The sequence below is a fragment of the Macaca fascicularis genome, chromosome 12, assembly GCF_037993035.2.
Source record: "Macaca fascicularis isolate 582-1 chromosome 12, T2T-MFA8v1.1".
NCBI lineage: Eukaryota > Metazoa > Chordata > Mammalia > Primates > Cercopithecidae > Macaca > Macaca fascicularis.
The window spans coordinates 136964897-136990040 of NC_088386.1; the positions used below are offsets into that span (position 1 = coordinate 136964897).

A 25144-nucleotide genomic window follows, 5' to 3' on the forward strand; every position below is an offset into this window, starting at 1 on the left:
CATCGTGACCTGCTGCTTCCCACCCGGCTCAGCCAGGTGTGCATGTCCTGTGTGACAATTGCTTATAAAAACATGTAATAGATTGTTTAGATCAGTGTGTTCAAATAGTGACTATATCAATATCTCAATCTAGAAAAAACAATTCTTATCAGATATTTATGGTCATGGGAAGTTTTTTAAAGTATTTCATTCCAGTGTTTACACATATTTGTACTGGAGAGAACTATAGTTGAGTGGCAGTAAGGGACTTTTGCACCTAAAAGTACATTAGAATCAAATTCTGCAGGAATGCAACGGAAACATGACTTCAAGGTCCAAAGGAGCAAAGCACAATTCCCACCCGGCGAGATGGGCTTGCCAGTGTGTTTACAGATCACACATGGGTGACAACACAGTGACCCCAGTTATCCCTTGCTCCCCGGCCCCTGCCACTGTCTTCCCATAGCCACTGTTGGAGCAAGCTCCATGCAAAGGAGCCTTTCTTCATCCAGAAACTCCTGCCCTGCTTGCCCACGTGTTCTTGACGTGAGACGGGTGGGAGTCAGGCTTCTGTGGTGTTGGTGCCATGGCAGGCTCAGCCCTGCAGGCTTCTGTCCCCTTGGTAAAGGCCAGCGAGGCCGGCAGGGTCTCCTTCCTCTCGCTCAGTGCTCTCCCTGTGCGGTGCTGGCTGGGGGCCTGGCTGCGGGAGGACCCAGGCCTATGATGAGGGTCCCCAAGGGTGACTGAGCAGAGCTTCTCAGGAACGGGCTGCTCCTTGGCTATGCCCCAGGCTCCAGGAGCCCCTCTGTGACGTACAGCCTGGTGAGGTCCCCTAAGAGGGCTTGGGGCTTGGTGCCAGGAGGCTGGTTCAGGTCTTGGTTCTGCAGCATGTCAGTTGTGTACATGGCCTTGAGCCCTGAGCCTTGGCTTTCAGTGCAGCTGTGGCACAAGCCTTGGGTACAAGCCTTCCCCCCTGCGACCGCCCCCAGAGGCTCCCTGGTCTCAGAAGCCACCTTGGCCCCCAGAGCTCATAACAGCAGGGGCACCCACAACTACAGGCAAGGGCGTACATTCTGCTCCACCTACTGGAGTTGGGGTCAGGGAGACAGGGATCACCATGTCCCATCAGCCACCAAAGGGCTTTCACACCTCCTGGGGGAGTGGTCAGGCCCTCCTGTCTCTTTCCTGTGCCAAGGAGAGGGCCCCACCATTCGCCCATGACTCCAGGGAGGGACACACGTTCTGGCTATCACTCTGGTTTCTGAGTTTGTTTGGGTATGAGCTGTCAGTAAGACAGGGGATGTGGCTACCCCCTGCTTCTGGCTCTGCTGCCTGGGGGCAAAGGAGAGACCTGGGATACCTGGGCCAGGTACTGTGGGCTCAAGGAGGGCCAGCATCCGATAAGGAGGCAAGGCAGAGGGTGGGCTCCCCTAGCTCACTCCCACTCAGTAACGGGGGACCAGAGTCCCTTTGCCCTAGCTGTTCCTGCACAGGCCATTGCCTGCCCCACCCAGCCTTTCGCCCCAGGGGCCACTTCTACACCGTGGGTGCTGCACACCCTTCCAGGCTCAGTCACAGCCTGCATCCTCGACAACAGCTCTTGTCACAGTCCGCTTGGAATAAGAGCCACCTAGGGAGGGACTGTCCCCCGAGAGTGGGAGTGGGTTCCATGCACTCCCATTTGCCCCTGCCCAGCATATACACTCCTCCCTCCGTCCCAGGTTTGCTGAATTAGACCTAGTTCAGATGGAGCTTCAGGTGGCCAGTCAGGACTGTCTGGCCAGGCCTGGCCTCTTCCTTGCCTGTTGCCCCCTCAGAAACCTGCCTGCCAGGCCCCCAGCCCTGCAGGCCTGTCGGGGATGGGGCTCAGTGTACATCCCAGGGGTTTCTGTCCCATCAGGTAACCACAGCTGAGAGTCCATCATCCTGTCTATACCTCTTCACTCTAGCCCAGTCCCCCTGTGACACCAAAGAGTGTCAAAATGGTGGCCAGTGCCAGGTGGAGAACGGCTCTGCGGTGTGTGTGTGCCAGGCTGGATACACTGGAGCAGCTTGCGAGACGGGTGAGTGGCCTGGCTTCGGGTTGGAGAGGGGCTCCTGCCTGTGGCCAGGTGCTGGGCACAGGGTGGTCGTGGCCTGGCTCAAGCAAAGCCCCCACCTCTGCTGCCCCTCAGATGTGGACGACTGCAGCCCTGACCCCTGCCTGAACGGAGGCTCTTGTGTTGACCTAGTGGGGAATTACACCTGCTTGTGTGCAGAGCCCTTCAAGGGACTTCACTGTGAGACAGGTAACTGGCCAAGTGCCTGGAGCCCGCCATGGCTGATGGTGGCCTTGTGCCGTGAATACCACCATAGCCACTTTCTCCTTCCTGCCTCGCCGTCTGACTCACCTCACACCTGCCTCTGGGGTGGGGGGATGCCTTTGCCCCCTTCCCACTCCCCAGCGCTTCCCGCTCAGCCTGGATCCTCAGCCACCAACTGCAGGAAAAATAGGAAGCAAAAGATGGATGCTGCCTCCAAGGTGCTGTGTGAGGCTGAGCAACCCCTTCCCCTCTCTGGGCCTTGGTTTCCATCTGTGAAGTGCCGGGAGGGATGACAAAGTTCCCAAGGCTCCTCTTCCAGCCTGGGTGACTCTTGACTTTTTAACATCTTCCTTTCCTACTCTAGAACCCTCAGCACACAAGGGAAAGTAACGGGAATCAGAAAGAAAACTGACCTTTCACTATTTTCTATTCTATTTTGTATTGTTTAACTGCTAGTTGTGACTTGTTAGAGGAATTAAAAAGCCAACTGGAGATTACAGCCTACAGTATAAAAATGGCTTTCGTGTCTGATTGTTGCACCCACCTCCGGAGGCTCACCCACTGTGCCGACCTCTATGGATGCAGCAGGTGCTGCTTCTCTCCAGGGAGATGATAAAGACAAACTATTCAGGTTATTTTTATTTAAAAAATTAAGGAGGGAATTCTTTTTTATCCATAAGACACAGAGGGTCATGGGCCCTCCATCAGTCTTTGCCAAGGGCATGGGAGGCCAGGGTGTGTCCTGAGGGGAGGGTGGTGCTCTGCAGGGCAGAAGCAGGAGGAGGCAGCCTCACCTATTTGGCTGCTTTAAAGTCACTGTTCCATGTCACAGCTTACTTTGCCCAGATTGTTATCTAAATATCAGTGTATTTCCCTAAATTCATATCAGGAAACAGATAAGGGGTTTCAAAAGATTTTTGCAAATAAACCGTGTTTCGTACAGAATAATAATGCAAGTAGACGTGAATAATAAGAAACAGACTGGCTGGGTGCAGTGGCTCATGCCTGTAATCCCAGCACTTTGGGCACTTTGGGAGGCCAAGGCGGGCGGATCACTTGAGGTCAGGAGTTCAAGAACAGCCTGGCCAACATGGTGAAACCCCATCTGTACTAAAAACACGAAAGTTAGCCAGACGTGGTGGTGCACACCTGTAGTCCCAGCTGCTCGGGAGGTTGAGGCTGGAGAATTGCTTGAACCCAGCAGGAGGCAGAGGTTGCAGTGAGCTGAGATCACACCAATGCACTCCAGCCTGGGCGACAGAATGAGTGGAGACTCTGTCTCAAAAAAAAAAAAAAAAGAAGAAGAAGGAAGAAACAACAGACTGACACTTGTGCTAATGTAAGGGCTGATTGACTGTATTACAAGGCGCAGATGCTGACAGTCTAATCAGGTCTGACAGGAAGTTGGCCACAAATTGAAGACTACAAGAAAGAGTTTCTAGTCTTCTGCTTCTAGCCAACAAGAATTAACTGCTCTTGGAATCTCCTTCTCACTGTCATCACCTAGAAAAACAGACAAAATTTGTGAAACGCCTTGTTCAGCCATTGGACAACAGACAGCACAAGCCTGTCATCCCTGAGAAAAAGGAATCAAATGAGGTGAGCCCTACAATTTTGCCCCAGATTCTGCCTGGGGTAGTTTCCAGGCCACTGTGCTGGGAGGAGGAACTGAGAGTCCAGCAGTCCCTCTGAATTGAGGAGATGAAGATCCTAGTTCAGTGGCTACAGGATGGTACTCCTGAGGCAGGAGGGAACATGAGATCAAGAGGAGACCTCCCTGAATTTTGGCTCAGTATCATCAGGCTCAGGATGAAATCCGCAAGGCTGGGGAAAGAACCACTAGAAAGCAGTAAGTCAGACAGTTTCTGGAGCTCAAACAGGGCTGGTAATCTATTGTGTAGAGTCATCAGTGGGGTGTCACTTTAGTAGTGCTGAAATAAGACTAATGTCGACCTGCCCTAACAAATCTTAAAGAAAGCTTAAAAGGATCAAACTGATCCTAAGTCATTTAGCCTTGTGCCAGAATGAAATCCTATACTCCTTAACAGGATCAGTAATGTAACAGAATCCGGAACTCCAAAATACCCAGTCAAAAATTATCAGGTCTACAAAGAAGTAAAATGTAACTCACAGCCAGGAGAAAAATAGATCAGTAGAAACAGGCAATGATAGAAATAGCAGATACAAATGTTTAATTATCTATTATGAATATACTCCTATAATCAAGATTGTTGAGAGGTAAAAAACCTAATAAGAAGTAGAAGGTATTTTTTAAAACTTGCAGAGATGAAAAATATGTCTGATTTTTTATTTATTTATTTATTTTTGTTTGTTTGTTTGTTTTGTTTTTTGAGATGAAGTCTCGCTCTGTCGCCCAGGCTGGAGTGCAGTGGCCGGATCTCGGCTCACTGCAAGCTCCGCCTCCCAGGTTCACGCCATTCTCCTGCCTCAGCCTCCCGAGTAGCTGGGACTACAGGCGTCCACCACCTCGCCCGGCTAGTTTTTTTGTATTTTTTAGTAGAGACGGGGTTTCACCGTGTTAGCCAGGCTGGTCTCGATCTCCTGACCTCGTGATCCGCCCGTCTCGGCCTCCCTATCTGAGTTTTTTAAATACACTGAATAGTATTTACAGCAGGTTAGATATTGCAGAAGGAAAGATCAATGAACCTGAAGAGTGAAACAGAACAATTCAAGATGCATCACAGAGAGAATAAGACTAAAAGAAAAAGAAGAGATCTTCAGCAGTATGCAGAACGGTATTAGGGTAATAGGATCCACGTATCTGGAGTCTGCAAAGGAGGATGGAGGTGGGTGTGGAAAGGAGTGTGACAGAAAAAGTATGTGAAGAAATAATACCCAAACGCTTTCCAAATTTGATGAAAACTAAAACCCACATTTCCAAGAAAAGCATGAAGAAAACCACACAAAGTCAAACCATAATCAAATTGCTGAAAACCAATGATGAAAAATCTCAAAAACAGCCAGAGGAAAAAGCCACATTACATACAGAGAAACAAGAATGACAACAGACTTCTCATCAACAACAATGCAAACCAGGAGACACTGGAGTAACACCTTTAAAGTACTGAAAGGAAAAAACCATCAACGTACTGTAGTGTATTACCAGCAAAACTACATTTCAAAAGTTAAGCTGAAATAAAGACTTTTTTACACAAACAAAAATTAAGAGTATTCATCACCAGCATACCTGCATTACAAGAAAATGTTAAATGAAATTATTTAGACAGAAGAAAAAAAAAACTGGTACCAAGGGAAAATCTGGATCTACGCAAAAGAATGAAGATTGTTAAAAATGATAAATATGTAGGTTGAAGACTTTTTAATCCCTTTAAAGATAATTTTTAAAATAAAATAATAAAGCTTATAACATATGCAGAAATAAAATAGATGACTCCAATAACAAAAACCAAGGTGTGCAAACTTTTTCTGTAAAGGGCCAGATAGTAAATACTTTTGGCTTTTTGAGCCGTATGGTCTCTATCACAATTCAACTCTACCATTGTAATGTGAAAGCAGCCAGCCATAGACAATACATAAATGAATAGGTATGGCTGTGTTCCAATAAAACTGTACTTTAAAAATTTGATGGCAGGTAAAATTTGGTCTGTGGGTTATAGTTTACCAACTCCAATGTAAAAGATAGGAAGAAATGGAAGTATAATATTGTAAGGTCCCTATATTATATAAAGTGGTACAATGTTGTTTGAAGGTGGGCTGTGTAAGTAAAAGATACACATTGTAAACCCAAAACAACAAGTGAAAAATAATAATAAAGAATTATAGCCAATAAACCAATTGTGGAGATAGAAATTGAATCCTAAAAATACTCAATCCAGAAGGCAGGAAGAGAGGAAAAAAAGAAAGAAGTGGGACAAGTGAAAACCAAAAGCAAGATGATAGGTTCAATCTAGTCATATTAGTAGTTACATTAAAATTAAAATGAGTAAACATACAAATTAAAAGGCAAAGATTGTCAGATTGAATTGAAAAGCAATACCCAACTATACGCCATCACAAGAACCCACTCTAAGTATAAAGACACAGATAATCGTAAAGTAATAGAATGGGTTTCTGTTCTGAGAAAGATAGAGTAAGCATAGTCTACCCCTGTCTCTCCCCCACTGAATACAGCTACAATCCTGGACAGAATGCATGGAGTAGCTATCAGAGGACTCTGAAAAGTCAATAGTAGCAGGTGGATTGGGGAAGAAGACCAAGCTTTGAAGTGCCACCAAACCAGTGGTGAGTTTACCATTGTTTGTTTTTTGCTTCGGTATCCCCCCAGCCTGGACTCAAAGCCACCTCAGAACCAGAAGTAAGCCTCCACATGGACAAAAAGAGTGCTCCAGGAGAAGCCCTCTAGTCCAGCTTAAGAAGCAGGGCTGACAGTGCAGAAGTTGGGGAGTCCTCAAGTGTCTTTAAACTGCGAGGGAAGAAACCTTCCTCTCCAGTTGGAGGTGCTGTGGTTTCAAAGGGGTTGGGTATTGTTTTTCCCTTTCCTGTTGTTTTTCCCTTTCTCTGTCATCCCATTACTTGGTCCCAGCCATGAATGCCATCGTTATAAAAGTGGCACGGTAAGGAAGTAAAAGCCCCAACATTTTTGCCAGAGGACTGAAAAAGGTAGCCCCAGAAAACTGGAAAGTACTGGGGAAACTGTGGAGGGTGAATCTTGGGACAGCAACTCCATAAAGTTATTTATGAACTCCTGAGCTCCCCTAAGTTGGCAGAATCTGTGTAATCTGGTCTAAAATTTTATTGACAATACCATTTATAATTTGACAATACAATTTATAATGGTATGGTCAGTAAACCTCTAAAGTTGAAAGACTTTAGTATAAATCTAATAAAACATTAGAGTATTTGTATGCTGAAAAACTACAAAGTGCTGATGAAAGAAATCAAGATCAAGTAAATGGAGAGACATACCATGTTCATGGATTAGAAGACTCAACATAGTAAATATGGCAGTGTTCTCTAAATTGATTTACAGATTTAACATGATTCCAACAGAGGTCTCAGCAGAATATTTTGTGAATGTAGGCAAACTGCTTCTAAAATTTGTATGGAAAGAAAAAGAATTTAGAAAACCAAGACAGTTTTGATGAAGAATGAATTTTGAAGAATCACACTACTGAGTATTAAGATTTACTGTAAAGCCACAGTGATCAATTCAGTGTGATATTGGCAAAGGAGCTGACACATGGATCAATGAAACAGGAGAGGAAATTCAGAATTAAACCCAAACAAATATGGCCAATTAATTTTTTAAAATGATTTAAATCCAATGGAGAAAGGATAATCTTTTCAACAAATGGGATTGAAACAATTAGATATCCATATACATATATATATATATATCCTCAACTTAAACCTCACACCTTATACAATGATTAACTCAGAATGGATCATAGACCTAAATGGAAAAACATAAAACTATAATATTTTTAGAAGAAAACATAGGCCAAAAAAAAATCTTTATGACCTGGTCTTAAGCAAAGTATTCTTAGATGATAAGACAGCAAAAGCATGATTCATTTTTAAAAAACAGATAAATTAGACTTCATCAAAATTTAAAACTTTTGCTTTGTGAAAGACACGGTTAACAGAATAAAAAGACAAGCTACAGACCAGGAGAAAACATTTGCAAAACTCATACCCAACAAAGGACTTGTGATCAGAATACATCAAGAATTCTCAAATCTCAACTGCGAGAAAACAAACAACCCAATTTTTAAAATGGACAAAAGAACGGACACTTGGCCACAAATGATCTATATATGGAGGTGAATAAACGGATGAAAAAATATTCTTGTCATTAATATCAGCCATTAGTGAAATGCAAATAAAAGCCACTACAAGAAATCACAACAAACCCAGTAGAATGTCTAAAAAAAAAATACTGACCTGGGGTAAATACAGAGCAACTGGAACTCTCACACATTTTTAGTGGAAATGCAAAATGGTTCAGCCACTCTGAAAACAGTTTGGCAGGTTTTTTTATAAGGTTAAGTATATGCTTGTAATATGACCCAGCAATCCCACTCCTTGGTATTAACTCTAAAGAGATGAAAACTTATGTTCACACACAAATCCATATACAAATGGTTATATTATTTCTATTTATAATCACCAAACTCCAAAACCCAAATACCCTTCTCTGGGTGAATGGATAGACAAATTATGGAACCTCTGTACAGGGGAATACTACCCAGTCATAAAAAGAATCAATTATAGATGCATACAACAACTTAGATGGATCTCAGAGGCATTATGCTGAAAGAGGCCAGTCTCAAAGAGTATATCCTGTATGGTTCCATAAATGGCATTCTTCCTAAAACAAAACTATAGTGATGAACAAATCAGTAGTTGCCAGGGACTGAGGGGTAACAGGAGCTCTGCGACTCTGAAGAGATAGACCAAAGAAGCCTTTTAGGGAGTTGGAATGTCCTGCATCCTGATTGTGGTGGGGGTTAAACCAATCTATATATGTGTTAAAATTCATAGAGGTGTAGTGAACAAAAGTCAATTTTACTGTATACTAATTTACAGAGACACATTTTGAAAGCATATGAAGAAATTGAACATCTTTTAAAAACCAAAAAGTAGCTGGCGTGGTGGTTCACCCCTGTAATCCCAGCACTTTGGGAGGCCAAGGCGGGCAGATCATGAGGTCAGGAGATCAAGACCATCCTGGTCAACATGGTGAAACCCCGTCTCTACTGAAAATACAAACATTAGCTGGGTGTGGTAGGGCGTGCTTGTAATCCCAGCTACTCGGGAGGCTGAGGCAGGAGAATTGCTTGAACCCGGGAGTTGGAGGTTGCAGTGAGCCGAGATTGCGCCACTGCACCCCAGCCTGGCAAGAAAGCGAGACTCTGTCTCAAAATAATAATAATAATAATAACAACAACAACAACAACAATATTAGGTAAACACTAATCAAGATAATGCTGCTGCAGTGGCTACATTAATATCAAATAAATTAAACTTTAGAATAGGGAATACTGCTGGGAATTAGGAGGGATCTTTTATAATGATAAAGGGGTCAATTCATCCAGAAGACATAACTCTAGATATACTTGTACCTATTAACACCTATTCACATGAAGCAAAAGCTGACTGAACTGCAAGGAGAAATAGGTCCATAATTATTGGTGGTGATTCACTCCCCTCTCAGTGGTTCATAGAACATGTCGACAGGACATCTTCTCTGGTGCTGCTTGTTCTGTCCAGTCCTGGGTGACTTCTCTGGTGCTTCTTGTTTTGTCCAATCCTGGGTGACTTCTCTGGTGCTTCTTGTTCTGTCCAATCCTGGGTGGCTTTTCCGGTGCTTGTTCTGTCCAATCCTGGGTGACTTCTCTGGTGCTTCTCGTTCTGTCCAATCCTGGGTGACTTCTCTGGTGCTTCTCGTTCTGTCCAATCCTGGGTGACTTCTCTGGTGCTTCTTGTTTTGTCCAATCCTGGGTGGTTTCTCTGGTGCTGCTTCTGTCCAATCCTGGGTGGCTTCTCTGGTGCTTCTCGTTCTGTCCAATCCTGGGTGGCTTTTCTGGTGCTGCTTGTCCTGTCCAAGGAAGGAGCTGGGAAATACTGAGCTCCACGCGGTGCAGCACGGCTACAAATCCATTTCCAGAAATAAGCTTCTGGCTTCAGTTCCACTTGGGAATGAGAACAGAGGTGAAAACCCAAATGTGCCATTGGAGCTGGGCGGGGCGACCACTCTCCCCACACTCCCTGCGTGGCCGCTGGTGACCGCTGTTGTTCTTGCAGGAGACCACCCAGTGCCCGACGCCTGCCTCTCGGCCCCTTGCCACAATGGGGGCACCTGTGTGGATGCGGACCAGGGCTACGTGTGCGAGTGCCCCGAAGGCTTCATGGGCCTGGACTGCAGGCAGAGTGCGTCTGGGCTGCAAGGGCTGCCGTTTTAGGGCTGGGGCAGGAGACCCAGGGAGGGCCCTCCTGTGGGTGCATGCAGGAAACACCCCGAGAAGAAACGTGTGAGTGTGCATACACTGCAGTTTGTATGGGAAGTTGGTCAGGAGCAGGGCAGGGTCTGGAGCGAGGGTGCCATCTTTCTGCGCCCCCACATGGGAGGCTCCTCCCTCTCTCCGTGGCAGGAGTCCCCGATGACTGTGAGTGCCGTAACGGAGGCAGATGCCTGGGCGCCAACACCACCCTCTGCCAGTGCCCCCCGGGATTCTTTGGGCTTCTCTGTGAATTTGGTAGGTGCCGAGGGCACCCTTCCTGCCCTGTCCCTGAGCATCCTCATAACCGGGAAATGAATGGTGGCTTGGGCTGGGGTCCACAGGTCCGGACTGCCAACCATTGGTTCTACGCCCACCCCAGGAGGGCCTGGCCACAAGAGTGCCTGAACCTGTTGGGGCCCCTGGGTCTTGGGAAGCCCCATCCTTGACAAGGACTCGAGGTCTGCCGGAAGACATGCGGGATATGGGATGGGGCTTCCTCCTTTCTCTCCAGAAATCACAGCCATGCCCTGCAACATGAACACACAGTGCCCAGACGGCGGCTACTGCATGGAGCACGGTGGGAGCTACCTCTGCGTCTGCCACACCGACCACAATGCCAGCCACTGTGAGTAGCGCAGGGACGAGCCTGCTGGGCTGGGGGCCCGAACAGAAGCCAGGGAGAAAGTGGTGGGTGAGGCAGGCACAGGCCGGAGTCCCTGCTTCCCTTCTGACTCTCAGGAGAGCTGGCACCTGGGGAAGCCTCTCTCAATAGCCTTCCTGTAATATGGGGCTAGACATCTCCTCTGCCCCAGTGGAGTAAGCTCACAGGTGGAAAAGCACTTCTGCAAGTGTACAAGCACCGTGTGGTATCTTCCCTAAGCCCCAACACAAGCTATTAAAATATTTAATGCATACATAATTAGGCACGTGTAATTAAATGTGTCACTACTATATGTTAGTGTATAGATGGTTAATCGCTTGCATCATGTATAATTATATGGAATAATGATGTGATGCTGGCGGTGATGACAGGAAGGCGTTTCTGTATCACAGCTCAGTCCTACCTCGGAAAATAGGGAAGGGTGAGTTCTGCTAAAATTGAGAAAAAGAGAAATTCCAGGGAGGGGCCTTAGAGCCCACTCTGAGGAACCAAGATGCCCACAGAGAGTATTTTAAGTGGCCTTGGTTCCAGACAGGATGTCAGGGTAACCCTGGCAGGCAAGGTGGCCCGCCAGCCTCTTGCTGCCTGCACGGATGCGGCATAAGCTCCAGGACCACCCTCTGCCCCCCGCCCCCAGCCCTGCCATCACCCTGCGACTCGGACCCCTGCTTCAACGGAGGCTCCTGCGATGCCCATGACGACTCCTACATCTGCGAGTGCCCGCGCGGTTTCCACGGCAAGCACTGCGAGAAAGGTATGGCGGGCAGGGGTGCCGGCGTCAGCACCCTGGAGAGCGCCCGCGGGGCTCGGTTCCGCTTCTGCGGTCTCTCTGTCTTTGTTTGGCGAATTGCTGACCTCCTCTAGAGCCTTGCCTGATGTGCTGCTCTGTTCTGTGTGTTTGGAGGCGAGCACCTCACTGTCGGGACGGTTCTGATCTGCACCAGTGCCAGGCCTGCTGGTCCTTACCTTGCTCTTCTCAAGATAGGCTTCATTGCCTTCTCAGCATTTTTCCAAATAGGTTTTAGAATCATTATATTAAATTTTATTTTAAAAATTTCCTTAGGATTTTGCTTAATCTAATTCAGCATGGACAATGTCGAATTTTATTACATTTAGCCGCTTGAGAGTAGAAGTGTCCTTCCGTAAGCACATTGCAGGCGTAGCTGTCCCCGCCAGGCCCCACCCATGACTGTCCCTTCCATGCAGTTTGAAGCAACAGTCAGGACTCCCATCAGTGACCCCCAGACCTGTTTGGCATCTCAGTGACCAGTGCCCAGAGGGGGCTGCCTGACCCCAGAGCGGCCTGGCACCGTCTCCAGGGGCTTGGCCCCAGGCACCCCCGTAGCCTGGACTGGTGTGGAGCCTCCCATGGCCCCTCCCCTGCTCTGTTTCTTGTCCCTGAGGGAAAGACCCTAAAGTCTGAGCCCTGGACCCCGTGGCTCCCCCAATCCCTGCAGCAGAGGTAGAACAGGTTTCCAAAGAGAAGACCCCAACTGCTTGGTTCTTTGCAAGCTCTGACAAGGTCTTTCTCTCTCAACACACTCCTAGGACCACCCTGAGGCCCTGCGTGGGCCCTGCCCAGAGCTGACTCTGGCCCTACTCCAGCTCACACCTGCCAGTGGCATGAAGTCCACTGCACCCAAGGGGTGTCCTACCAAAGCCGACATCTCCTCACTAGGCCAGACTGCCAGTACCCAGTGTCCTTGCCCCAACGGTTCTGTGCCCACTCTGGGAACTGCATAGCCCTCCCCCAGGGTCCCAGCTTCCGTGAGCACACGGGCCACCAATGTGGACACCTCTGACCCCAAAGGGAGTACAGAAGGGCCAGGGATGGCTGTCCTCAGGGGTGGGGCAGCCAGAGCTTGGACGTGCAGCTTGGGAGGCCCCTGGGGGTAAGGGTTGGCGGGAGAGAAGCGAGCACAGTGGGGCAGGCCCCTCCTGCCGCTCAGAACCCAGATGTCCAAGGATTCGGAGTTCCTCGCTGGCCCTTTGACAGGGTGATTGGCAAGGTGGCAGGATAGATGTGCTGGTTTAGCAGATGCCTTTAAATACATGCTTAGCGTCTGAGTCCCTTGGGGGCCCAGGAACTGTTAGGACCCAGAGAAAATGTGGCAATGCCAATGCCGGTACAGAACACACAGAAATCCAGATTGACTGCTGGGGACCCTGATGTCATGGCGGATGAGACTCAGCCACTTCCTGTCAGACAGGGAATACCTGTGTGCAGGAGGGAGAAGTGCTGCACCTGCAGCAGTAGCCGGGCCGGTTCTCCACAGGGAGGGCCCAGCCATTGCCAGAGCCTGGGCAGAGAAGAGGACAGGCGAGCAAAGGGCCCACCTGAGGCTGAGTTGGGGTCTCTGGCCTGCGAGCCCCACCCCAGTCTCCCCCATGTGTGTGGACCTGCTTGGTCCCCTCTGCAGCCGGGCCCCAGGGCTCAGTCAAGAAGCAGGCCTGGCCTGCCAGGCCCCACCAGCACCAGAGGACTGAGAAGATGCCAAGAGGGTATAGTGGCTCTGTGGAGCCAGCAACCTGACCCCGTTCATCTGCCTCTCTGTCCTTCTACACAGCCCGGCCACACCTATGCAGCTCCGGGCCCTGCCGGAACGGGGGCACGTGCAAGGAGGCAGGCGGCGAGTACCACTGCAGCTGCCCCTACCGCTTCACCGGGAGGCACTGTGAGATCGGTGCGGCCCCCAGGGGCAGGGGGGAGGGCAGGAGCAACGGGCCAGCCCTGAGCTGGGGCCCCTGACGCACCCTCCCTGCCAGCTGTGGGTCTGCTTCTCATGAAGAGGCCCCAGCTCTGGGATGTTGGGGAACCTGGGAGGGGCGGTGGGCTGCGACCCTTGACCTGGCTTCTGCTTCCAGGGAAGCCAGACTCATGCGCCTCTGGCCCCTGTCACAACGGCGGCACCTGCTTCCACTACATTGGCAAATACAAATGTGACTGCCCCCCAGGCTTCTCCGGGCGGCACTGCGAGATAGGTAAGGTGGGTGGGAGGCCAGACCAGGGCGGCCGGGGGAACCCTCTCTGCAGATGTGAAAACAGGCCCGTGGGCAGGGCTGGTCCAGGCCCTGGAGGCGCAGGAGGTGGAGCTGGGCGCAGGAGGCAGGACGCCCCATGCAGTCCCGAGCCTTCAGGGAAGACATAGTGGCCAGGACCCTCCTGCATTCTGGCAGCCCCCTCCCCCTGCTTCCGGAGCCCGTGTGTGAATGGGGGCACCTGCGAGGACCGAGGCACGGGTTTCTTCTGCCACTGCCAAGCAGGGTACACGGGACGCCGGTGCCAGGCAGGTGAGAGGGCCGGGGGGCCAAGTGGGGAGCATGGGATTTCTTGCTAATCCCTGCAGAGCTAAGCAGGGCAGGGATGGGAAGAAGGAAACACATATCACAGCAACCAGGCCCCAGAAGTCAAGGCACCTTTCCCTGGCGAAGGGCAGTGTGGGAGCAGGACGTCTCTGGGCCCTGCAGCCGGGTTGGGCAGAGGGCAGAGCGGTGGGGAGGGGCCGGGAAGGCACAAGACTGTGCGAGACAGGCTGCTGTGCCTTGCAGAGGTGGACTGCGGCCCCCCAGAGGAGGTGAAGCACGCCACACTGCGCTTCAACGGCACGCGGCTGGGCGCCGTGGCCCTGTATGCATGTGACCGCGGCTACAGCCTGAGCGCCCCCAGCCGCATCCGGGTCTGTCAGCCACATGGTGTCTGGAGTGAGCCTCCGCAGTGCCTTGGTGATTCTGCGGGCCCTTGGGGTGGGGAAGGTGGGGCCCACACCCTCCTCACCCTGCCCGTGTGGAGGAGCACAGAGGCTGCAGGCCCAAGCAAGGATGCCCAGCTCTGACCTGGTCCTGCCCCTTCTCCCCTCAGTCTCCTGTCTGTGAATATGGACCGTGGGGTGACAGAGGTGATGATCACAGTCAACTTTGCTCTGGACCATTCACTAAAAGCTTCCCTGTCCTCAGAGCAGCCCGGAGCAGGGGGTCAAACACTCAAATACCCACTCTGCAGATGCAGTAGCTGAGGCCAAGAGGTAGCCCAGGGGCAGAGTCCTAAAGAGCCAGACACAGGTTCAGGACCCACCTCCTACTCCTGGCCCCTTGAAGACTTGTGGAATCAAAACAAGATACCCCTACCCCCTGCAGCCATTTGAGGAGTGCATTGCCACCGAGGTCCCACCCTGCTCTGGCTTGGGAGCTGGGGGTGCACAGCCTAGAGACAAGGCCCCCCTGACCGAAGCCCCTGGAGAAGTAGGTCCATTAACACCCTACAGGTGCATCACATTACACCAGAGGAGTCCAAACTGTCCATCAGAAAGTCTGTGTGATGTGAGCTAGTTTTATGAAGTAAGGATTTTAAAACAAGCTTAGGAACAGTGGGTGACAGCACCCAGATTTGAGTGGGGCACATAAGCACATCACTCTCCCCCACATGCCCCGCAAAGCCAAGGCCAACCTGCGTGGCCTCACTCAGGTGAAGGGTTCTGGGAACACCTGGCTCCAAGCATCCCTCCTTTCCTTCTGGGCTTTAAGCCCCAGGGTGAGCTCCTGACTGTCTTGGAGACCACCCCCCTCCCAGTGCTACTTCCCCTCCTATATGTTGCCAGATGAAAAGCCGATATCCTCAGATAATATGAGCAACCAGCCAGGATATCAAGACACCTGAAAAGTACAATTGTCTCAAAAAAACAATAATAAAAGTCCAGAAAATATGTACGATTGGAAGCAGAATTGCAGAAGACAGACTTTAACACAGGAGTTCAAGACCAGCAAAGGCAACATAGGGAGACCTCATCTCTACAAAAAATTTTTAAAATTAGCCGGGGAAACTGACATTAATACCAATGTTAGAAAAGAAAAAAATTTCAAACTTGATTAATTAAATGTCTGACTTGAGAAGTTAGGAAGAAAAATACCAAATGATGCTGAAAAAAGTAGAAGGAAAGAGGAATAAAGGTAAAAGCCATAATTAATGAAGTAGAGATCAAAGATACAAAAGAAAGGACAAGCCAAAATTAGTTCTTTGAAAAGCCTAATAAAGTCAGGAGTTCGAGACCAGCCTGGCCAACATAGTGAAACCCCATCTCTACTAAAATACAAAAATTAGCCAGGCGTGGTGGCGGGCACCTGCAGTCCCAGCCACTTGGGAACCTGAGACAGGAGAATCGCTTGAACCGGGGAGGCGGAGTTTGTGGTGAGCCACAATCATGCCACTGTACTCCAGCCTGGGCAACAAGAGTGAAACTCCGTCTCAAAAAAAAAAAAAGGAAACCAAAAAAAAGGAAAAAAGTCTAGAACCAACCCAAAGACCCAGCCAATGAGAATGGGTGAAGTATGATGTAACCACACTGTGGAATGTTACTCAGTAGTGACAATCTATGAACCACAGTGACCTGTGATGTGGAGTTCTCTTCTGCGTATAATGCTGAGAGAAGACAATATATATCATGATGTACTATGAATAAAGTTCCTAAACAACAAAAACACAGTCATTATTGTTTAGGCAATTTATAAAACTTTTAAAGCTAATTTTAATTATTTTACGCCAGAAAACCTGATTTTTAAAAGATAAGGAAATGATAAACCCAGAAATATTTATCACAGGGGAAGAGGAGGGTGCAAGGTCAGATGAACCCATTCACCATTGTGGCTGCCAGGGCGGATGCTAGTGCCAGATGTCACTAAGTCACTACTGTTTATTTACTTTTTAAGCATGAAATTAAACTTTAAAAAAATAAACATTTAAATTCAGGAGCACAACTCCCACTTTAAAAGAAACCTGTGGTGAATCGTTTAGAACTAAGACTGGTCCCGGAGGTACTGGTTTCATAGGTGACTATTATACATTGAAATGGCAAGATGGGACATGAGACATTTTCTGCCAGACCCCTGAGGCCTTTGTCCTGTCGGCCTGAACCACTGGAATTAAGTCCCACAGCGTCTTCTGTGAGCCCTGGGGTGGTTGTGAGCCTGCCCTGTCACTTCATAGGCACAGCCAGGCACTGAGCCCCAGGCCCACTGCCCTGCTCCGACTCCAAGGATATCCAGCCCTGGTCTCTGGCCTTTCCAAGCACTGATGATGTATCATCGAATTCTCTTGGGCCCCTCAGAACTAGTTTATGTGCATCTTAATTTGGCTTCATTGTGGCCACATTGCTTTACTCTTGGACTCTCTCCTCTCAGAAATTGATGAGTGCCGGTCTCAGCCGTGCCTGCATGGGGGCTCTTGCCAGGACCACGTCGCTGGGTACCTGTGCCTCTGCAGCACAGGCTACGAGGGCACCCACTGCGAGCTGGGTAAGAGGGGCCCTGGCCCTGCTGGGGTGGCAGCTCCAGCACACTGGCCATGTGCCTGAGGCAGTGGGTCCCCTGGAGAGGTCTCTGGATGGCTGGGGTGGCCACTGCATGCTCTCTCGGGCCCCTGCCAGCTCTGACATCCAAGACAAAGATTTACAAACATCCCTTCCTGCACCTCCCCAGGGGAGACTGAGAGCCCAGCTGAGAAGTGCTGGCCTGGGCTCAGGGCGCAGAGAAGGTGGGTGTCACAGAGGGCAGGTCACAGCCTCTGACACCTGGTCAGTGCTGCCAGCCAGTGGAGGGAGGGGAGGCCTGCCCCGTGAGCCCTGCACACCCTTGTACCTTGCTAGGGCTCTTAAGCCTGAGAAAGAAACGCAGGCTCCAGGGAGGGCAGGCCCAGGGAGCCGTGCCCAGTCGTGGCCTTGGGGAGCCTCCCATTGCAGAGTGGCCTGGAGGAAGGCATGGCCTGGAGGTGGGGCTTTGCCAGCAGGCAGTGGAGGTGGCATGCCTCCCGAGGAGGGGCGGGTGTGGGGCTGATGGAAGAAAGCGCACATGTCCCAAGTAGTTACTCCCAGTTGGGGAAGGGGTGACCAAAGCCCCCGGGAATGCACAGAATCCTGGGGGCACGTAGGCGCCTCGGACCTAAGCCAGCAACACCCTTGACACCCCTTCTCTGTGCAGAGAGGGATGAGTGCCGAGCTCACCTCTGCAGAAATGGAGGCTCCTGCAGGAACCTCCCGGGGGCCTATGTCTGCCAGTGCCCTGCAGGCTTCGTTGGAGTCCACTGTGAGACAGGTAGGGGCTCCCTCCAGTGGGCCCCACATGCAGAGCCTGGGCCTCTGGAAGATCAGAGAGGAGGTGGAGCATCCCCACATTCCCTGCTGGGCAGACCACCTGGGGAGAGGGACCCCCAGGGCTGCGGCCACCTTGGGAGGGAGGGGTGGAGGTGAGAGTGCTGGGGAGGTCTGAGGGGAGGGACCTGCCCACTGCCCCTCTCTCCTGGCCTCTGCCCCTAGACTCCTCCTTTCCCTTCTTCCCGCTGTCCTCTCCTCCCTCCCCCAGACTCCCCCCTTGCGGCTTGGGCCCACTCTCTGGGTGTTCTCCAGAGGTGGACGCCTGCGACTCCAGCCCCTGCCAGCACGGAGGCCGGTGTGAGAGTGGCGGCGGGGCCTACCTGTGCGTCTGCCCAGAGGGCTTCTTCGGCTACCACTGCGAGACAGGTAGGGCGGCAGGCCCGCCTGCTCCCCGCGCTCTGCCCACCGCCTGGGAAGGCCCCTTCTCAGGCTGCAGGCCAGTGGCCCTCTGCCTGTCTCCCTTGGTCCCATGATGGTGCCTTCTAAACATCCCCATCTCCTGTGCTCACCCCACCCCCCGACACCCCTCTTCACCCAGGGACACGCCCAGGGGTGGGGCCTCACATCACACACAGGCCCTGCTGCCCTCGGACAGGCCAAGCTCATTGCACACCCAGGTCCGGCCCATTGCTGTGTTTCTCTCTGGAACGTTCTCCCTAATCAGCCCCCAGTGGGATACCTCCTGATGAGGCCTCCCTGACCAGTGACCTCCCCTCTTCAAGCAGGACTGTCACTCTGGTGGTGACCTGGCCTGTCCTGGTCCAGTGTCTCATCCCGTCAGCCGGACTGGCTGAGGGAGGTCTGAGCACTCAGCTGTGGAGGGTGGAGGGGCTGCTGGGTTGGGCCCCACAGGGCAGTGGAGGTGACAGAACCAAAGGGAGGCAGTAGCTGTCCTGTGCCCCCCTCCCCTCCACACCCACACAGGAGGGACCCAGTGCCCCAGGAACAAGGGCGCGGCTGGAGCGGGCGCCCCTGGCCATACCCCAACACACACTGCTGCTTTTTCTCCCCTCAGCGAGTGACCCCTGCTTCTCCAGCCCCTGTGGGGGCCGTGGCTACTGCCTGGCCAGCAACGGCTCCCATAGCTGCACCTGCAAAGTGGGCTACACGGGCAAGGACTGTGCCAAAGGTGGGTGGCGAGGGCGCCTCTAGTGAGGGAGCCATGAGGGGGTCCCCTCACCCCAGAGGGCCCAACGGTCCCCAAGGGCAGAGCATCTGGCCGCTGCTTGCCCAGGCCCCTTCCCTGAGGAACAGGGAGGGGATAAAATCCCCCGGTGGGCTTGAAACACTGTCACACATGCAAAAGTGTGACCCTCCTGGAGGTACGTGGCTGGGGACAAAGAAGGACTCTGCCAGCGATGGCTGTGTTAGGCCCAAGAGCCGGACCCGGCTGAGCCGCCGATGGGAGCCAGGCGTGCACGGTTGACAGCTGACCAGTCCCCTCCCCTTGTTTTGACCCAAACCCTGAAGAGCTCTTCCCACCGACGGCCCTCAAGATGGAGAGAGTGGAGGAGAGTGGGGTCTCCATCTCCTGGAACCCGCCCGACGGCCCAGCCGCGAGGCAGATGCTTGATGGCTACGCGGTCACCTACGTCTCCTCCGATGGCTCCTACCGCCGCACGGACTTTGTGGACAGGACCCGCTCCTCGCACCAGCTCCGGGCCCTGGCGGCCGGCAGGGCCTACAACATCTCCGTCTTCTCAGTCAAGCGCAACACTAACAACAAGAATGACATCAGCAGGCCTGCCGTGCTGCTGGCCCGCACGCGTGAGTATCCCCAAGCCTGGCCGTCCCCGCCCAGCCCCTGCCCCTCAAGGGCAGCGCTGGCCCCAGGCACCTGCAGGGCGGCTGTCGTGCCGTCCACCTCCCTAGTTCTCCCAGCAGCAAGACAGCCGAGCTGGGGGTTGGAGGCACCGCCCTGCTGCAGACAGAGCACTGGGGAGACAGAGCTGTTCGGGAGTGGCCTTGGGTCCACAAGATACAAGCGTGGGATTGGGGCGCATAGAATAGAGCCAAGAGTGGGAGCAGCACAACCCCCAGGCGTGGCACTAGGAAGTGGGACTGGGGAGGAATGGGGCCTTCCCAAAAAGGTCCCTGGAAGAAGCCAGTGTGGGAGACAGGGGCCGCGGGGGCAGGCTTGGATGGGCTGGGACTCTGGGGTGCTCTGAAGGCCTGGGGAGAGTTTGAGGGGCACCTGCTCACAGGGATATGTAGCACTGGGATGTGCTAAGAAGAGGTATCCGTGGCTAATCGGGAAGAGCCATGGGGCAGGCCCTAGATGGAAGGACAGACCCAGAGCCTCCACCTGGAGCTGGCACCGAAAGCTGTGACCAGATGTGACCCCTGAAGAGTCCTAGGGAAGAGCCCCCTGAGAGCCTGAGCCGCCAAGAGAGCAGGGGAGGCCCCGGTTGTGCACAGCCTCGGGGGTTGTTGCCACGTCAAGGAGCAGGAGATGCTGAGCGCGCTAGGGAAGGCGTCAGGGCTTAGCTGGCTTGTGTGCTGCTGGGAGGGATTCCGGGAGGAGAAGGGAGCCCCAGAACACGGCCGTGGACAGACAGGGGCAGGGCCGGTAGAAAGCAGAGGCTGGCCCTCCACTGAGCCCAGCCGCATCAGCTAGAGCACGGGGGATCTTGGTACAGGCTGGGCAGGAACCAAGGTGGGGTGCAGGGCCATGGGGCCATGGGACTCTCACCCAGCACACCTGTGGCTTTCAGACACAGGAACAAGAATGGGGAAGGGGTGCTAGAGGCTCGAGGAAAGAGGAAAACGTGCTCGGAGCACGGACTGCTGCAAAGTGGCGTGATGGGTGGGTGGGTGGCCGGGAATTCATTGAGGCCTGAGCACCTGGCAGGGCCCCGCGGGGTGGCCATGTGAGTTCAGTGAAACCTACGGGTAGCGTGGTGGGAAGGCAGAGAGGAGCTCGGCGGCTGTCACAGGAGGAAGGCCTCCTGGCCACACCTGGGCCCCAGCTTGGGGCCAATGCCAAGGGCATTGAGGGACAGGCGGAGGCATCCAGGGCAGCTCGAGCCCACCCAGGGGCCCACAGGGGCCTGTCCTGCAGGAGGTGACCACCAAGGAGCTGGAATTCCCAACACAGCAACGACACAGAGCACACCTCAGCCAGTGGGGAGCCTGGATGCACGTGCGGGTGGCACCGAGCGGTGTCAAGAGGAGCTTCCAGGGACTGAGTAGGGGAGGCTTGCCTGGGCTGTTTTAGGAAGAAGCACCTGCGAGGCTGCCCCATGTGAGGTCTGCCCTGGGAAGGTATCTGGAGCGAAGGCGGAGCCCGCCGTGCCTGCTGCAGAGTGGGGGCTCCAGCCAGTGGTGGGTGGAAGGGACCACTGTTCACAGACTGGGGTGCTGAGTTGCCGGGAGCCACGCGCTGCCCTCTGGGCTCTGCCTGGCGCATCAGCAGTGGCACTGGAGCTTTGGAGGAGACTGGCCGGGCGGGAAGTGGCCCCTGCCCTGCAGTCGCTGGGAGCTCTGTGCGTCCATCCTCCTCGGACGGCGTCACCCAGACCGGGCCCAGATGTGTGCTGTCAGACCAAAATAGTCGACTGGCGCAGAAAAGAGGGGAGGTCCGGATCACTCATGTCCAGAGGGACTCCGGCCCATCCCCCGCCATGTCACCGCCACATCTAAATGGAGGTTAAGACCCCTGCCTCTGGTAAAGCGGGATGGCCCACAGCGGGCTCCACAGCCATCAGCCCTGGAGGCCAGGGCCTGGGCGTCCCACTCAGCCCGAGTCCCCTGAGTAGCTGATGGGACACCCTCTCCAGGATCTCTCTGTGGCCCCCAGCACCCTCCCAAGCCTGGTCTCATCTTGAGCCCCTGCCCTCCCCCAGGAGCAAGGAGGGGCCAGCACCTGCTAAGTAGCCCATTCCCCCTAGGACCCCGCCCTGTGGAAGGCTTCGAGGTCACCAATGTGACGGCCAGCACCATCTCGGTGCAGTGGGCCCTGCACAGGATCCACCATGCCACCGTCAGTGGGGTCCGCGTGTCCATCCGCCACCCTGAGGCCCTCAGAGACCAGGCCACTGATGTGGAGAGGAGTGTGGACAGGTTCACCTTTGGGTGAGAGGGGACACCCGGAGCATGGGGCTGGGGCGAGGGCAGGGGTGGGGGCTCGGGGACACGGGGCCCAGGTCTCGGGCACATTCTCCGTGTGTGGACTGTGCACCTGCCGCTCCTCACCCGGGTGGAGGCAAATGTCTCTCGGGTGAGCCAGCCTCTGACCCTGGAGGCCTCACTCCTGCCTCACCTCCTCAGAGCTGCCAAGAGAGGATACACCTTTGTAGTGTTTCAAAGTGTCCATAAAGAGCAGGAAAAGCTCTGGAAACCCGGGAGCACGCCTTCCACACAGATCATGAGAGTGACTTGGCCCCTCAGAGAGCAGCGGCCAGCGAGGGGAGATAGTAACAGCCCCGAGCTCTCCCAGGAGTCCCACAGTGGACCCCTGTGATTTGGGCACCAACCAGAGAGAAAGCTTCCGATTCGTGCTCAGCACAGGCAGGGGTGCCGGGAAAGACCGGAGAGCGAGTGGGAAGGAAGATGCCAGCCAGCAGCTTCCTGGGGCTGGGGCAGCATTGGCCTCACGTTGCCCTGTGGTTTCCTGAGAATTTACATCAACTCACCTGCGCCGAGGGGCATCGGGCCTGCCTGTCCCCCGTTCCCGCACAGCGACCACTTCCCCCTTCTCTGGCCTGTCCCATCTGAACACCGGCCCTCTGACAATACTGTAGTGGCCCCAGGCGCACCCGATCCTCCGCCGCTTCCCAGACTATGTATGGGCCGGCTTCCCATCCTAGGAGCACACGGCTCTGAGGGCTGTGAGTGTGCCCCTCCTGGAGGTTGCCTGGGCCACCAGCAGCAGGACGACCTCCCGCCGGTCACCTCCTGACTGGGGGAGCTGCGGTCTGGCAGCTGAGTCACACACAGGTCCCAGATGTCCTTGTTCTCTCTTCGTCACCTCCTGCCCACAGGGCTCTGCTGCCTGGGAGGAGGTACACCATCCAGCTGACCACCCTCAGTGGGCTCAGGGGAGAGGAGCACCCCACGGAGAGCCTGGCCACCGCGCCAACACACGTGTGGACCCGTGAGTAGAGCGGCGCGGCCCCTGGCACACGAAAGGCCGTCTTCTAGAAGCTCTGGCTTCCTTCCAGCCTCCCCTAGTCCTCTCCAAAGTGTCCCAACACCAGAAACCCAGCCCTGGCCTCCCGGACGTCTCTTCTGCTGGGGCCATTGAGCAGGGGCCACTGGGCAGGAGCCATTGGGCTGCGCTGGGCCCTTGTGCTGGGACAGCTCTCCAGGGCAGTCTCCATCTCTAAAGGCTCTTGGTAGCTCCTCAGCATGAAGTTCCTACTGGGCACTGACCAGAGGGTCAGAGGAACTCACTGGGCCAGGGATACCCACGCTGTCCAGGGCCCTTGCACCTTGCAACCAGCCCCCTCTAGCTAAGCTCCTGGTGTCACTAGGCCCACACCCCCTCCCCAGTGCATGGGAGGGGCGAGAGCACAGACAGTCAGCACACAGGGGAGGGACGGTGAACCGGGCAGAGGGGAGGCTGCAGCTCCCTCCGTGAGGAACAGAGGCTTGAGCAGGCCCCTGCCCACCTGTGCACTCGGATGCTGCCCGCCTGGGAAGGCACAGGAAAGGCTGGTGGGGTAGGGGAGTCTGCCCAGGGCTCTGCGCAGCCAGGCTCAGCGGAACCGACAGTGCTGCAGGGAGGGCGCCAGCTGATGGGACAGGGCCTGGGGGCTTCACAGGGTGAATCCTAACCCGAGGGGAGGGTGGCATCGGGGGCCTGCAGGCCTCTTGGTTGGGAGTTGCTGCTGTGCGTGCTAGCCCACACCCCGCCTCGGTGCTGTGCCGTTCTCCATAATAAAGAACCTGGCTTCCAGCAAGGCTGCGGCAGCCCCTGTCAGGTTCTCAAACTGTGTTCTCACCAGAAGACCCTGTGGGCACCCCCTCACCTCTCCCTGCTCCTGCCTCGTCCAGGGCCCCTGCCTCCAGCAAACCTGACGGCCGCCCGAGTCACGGCCACCTCTGCCCACGTGGTCTGGGATGCCCCGACTCCAGGCAGCTTGCTGGAGGCTTATGTCATCAATGTGACCACCAGCCAGAGCACCAAGAGCCGCTACGTCCCCAATGGGAAGCTGGCGTCCTACACAGTGCGCGACCTGCTGCCGGGACGGCGGTACCAGCTCTCCGTGACGGCCGTGCAGGGCACGGAGCTCGGGCCACTGCACAGCGAGCCTGCCCACCTCTACATCATCACCTGTGAGTGCCACAGGCCCTGCGGGTGGGTGGGGCAGTGTTTGCCAGCCCTCCACCCTGTTCAGGACTGACCTGGCCCTGCAGGGGCCTGGGATGCCAGGCGGACAGCCTAGAAACAGGACCGTGTTAGCAGGGGGGGAGTCTGTGTATGAAAGGCGAGGCTTTTCAAACCCACGAGGAAAGGAAGGACTCATGGGCGCGTGGCACCAACAACTGGAATAACAAGCACGTGGAGCCTCAGCCTGTGCCGGACCCCCCCCCCCGCGGATCCCAGACAGGCTGAGCATCACCTGAAAACGGGTGCCGAGGGTGGCAGCGAGGAGGACGCCCCCGGAAGTGGCCGTGCAGCCCAGGCCTGACCCATGAGGGGCCGCTGGACACAAACAAAGGGCCAGGAGGCCACGGGCAGGGGCCTGCAAGGAGCAGGAATGCTGGCGGGCAGAGGCACAGCCGCTCGGAGTGGGGACAGAGGCTCTGAAGGGCTCAGGTCTGCTCCCAAGTGCAGAGGTGGCCCTTCCAGTCTCCACCAGGGTCCTGAATGCCCCACTTAGGTCTTCCAAGTTCACAGAAGGAGCTGTGGGAAAATGCAGGAGCAGAACAGAGAGAGAAGAGAGAGACGGAAACAAGCAGGGAGGAGTAGCCACGGTCGGACAGAGCAGAGCAGGGGGCGGCTCCCCAGGGAAAAGGGGGCTCCAACCCCAGGCTCCTCCCCAACCCGTGAGGCTGTGCTGGGGACACGAAGTACATGAGCTTGGCGAGTTCTCAGACCCAATCCTGCCACCCCCACCAGCTTGGGGCCAA

General features: G+C 54.0%; 1 protein-coding gene across 19 annotated transcripts in view; it reads left to right on the forward strand.

The window, feature by feature from the left end:
* SNED1 (sushi, nidogen and EGF like domains 1) overlaps positions 1-25144 on the forward strand; it is a 92131-nt gene that overhangs the window by 38922 nt on the left and 28065 nt on the right. For 9 of the 19 annotated variants that reach the window (XR_012421674.1, XR_010580191.2, XR_010580189.1 and 6 more), the window contains exons 7-24: positions 1929-2042; positions 2154-2267; positions 10071-10196; positions 10418-10522; positions 10779-10892; positions 11566-11682; positions 13496-13612; positions 13794-13910; positions 14106-14219; positions 14478-14651; positions 17100-17213; positions 17895-18008; positions 18320-18433; positions 19083-19196; positions 19538-19834; positions 21958-22141; positions 23050-23162; positions 24065-24346. Coding sequence is in view for 4 of the 19 variants with exons in the window: in XM_005574857.4 (XP_005574914.3) it covers positions 1929-2042; positions 2154-2267; positions 10071-10196; positions 10418-10522; positions 10779-10892; positions 11566-11682; positions 13496-13612; positions 13794-13910; positions 14106-14219; positions 14478-14651; positions 17100-17213; positions 17895-18008; positions 18320-18433; positions 19083-19196; positions 19538-19834; positions 21958-22141; positions 23050-23162; positions 24065-24346 (2544 nt within the window). In the remaining 15 variants the exon portion in view is untranslated. Of the gene's footprint in view, positions 1-1928; positions 2043-2153; positions 2268-10070; positions 10197-10417; positions 10523-10778; positions 10893-11565; positions 11683-13495; positions 13613-13793; positions 14220-14477; positions 14652-17099; positions 17214-17894; positions 18009-18275; positions 18434-19082; positions 19197-19537; positions 19835-21957; positions 22142-23049; positions 23163-24064; positions 24347-25144 lie in introns of those variants that run through there. The other 10 variants (XR_012421676.1, XR_012421678.1, XR_012421677.1 and 7 more) reach the window with 6 other exon arrangements.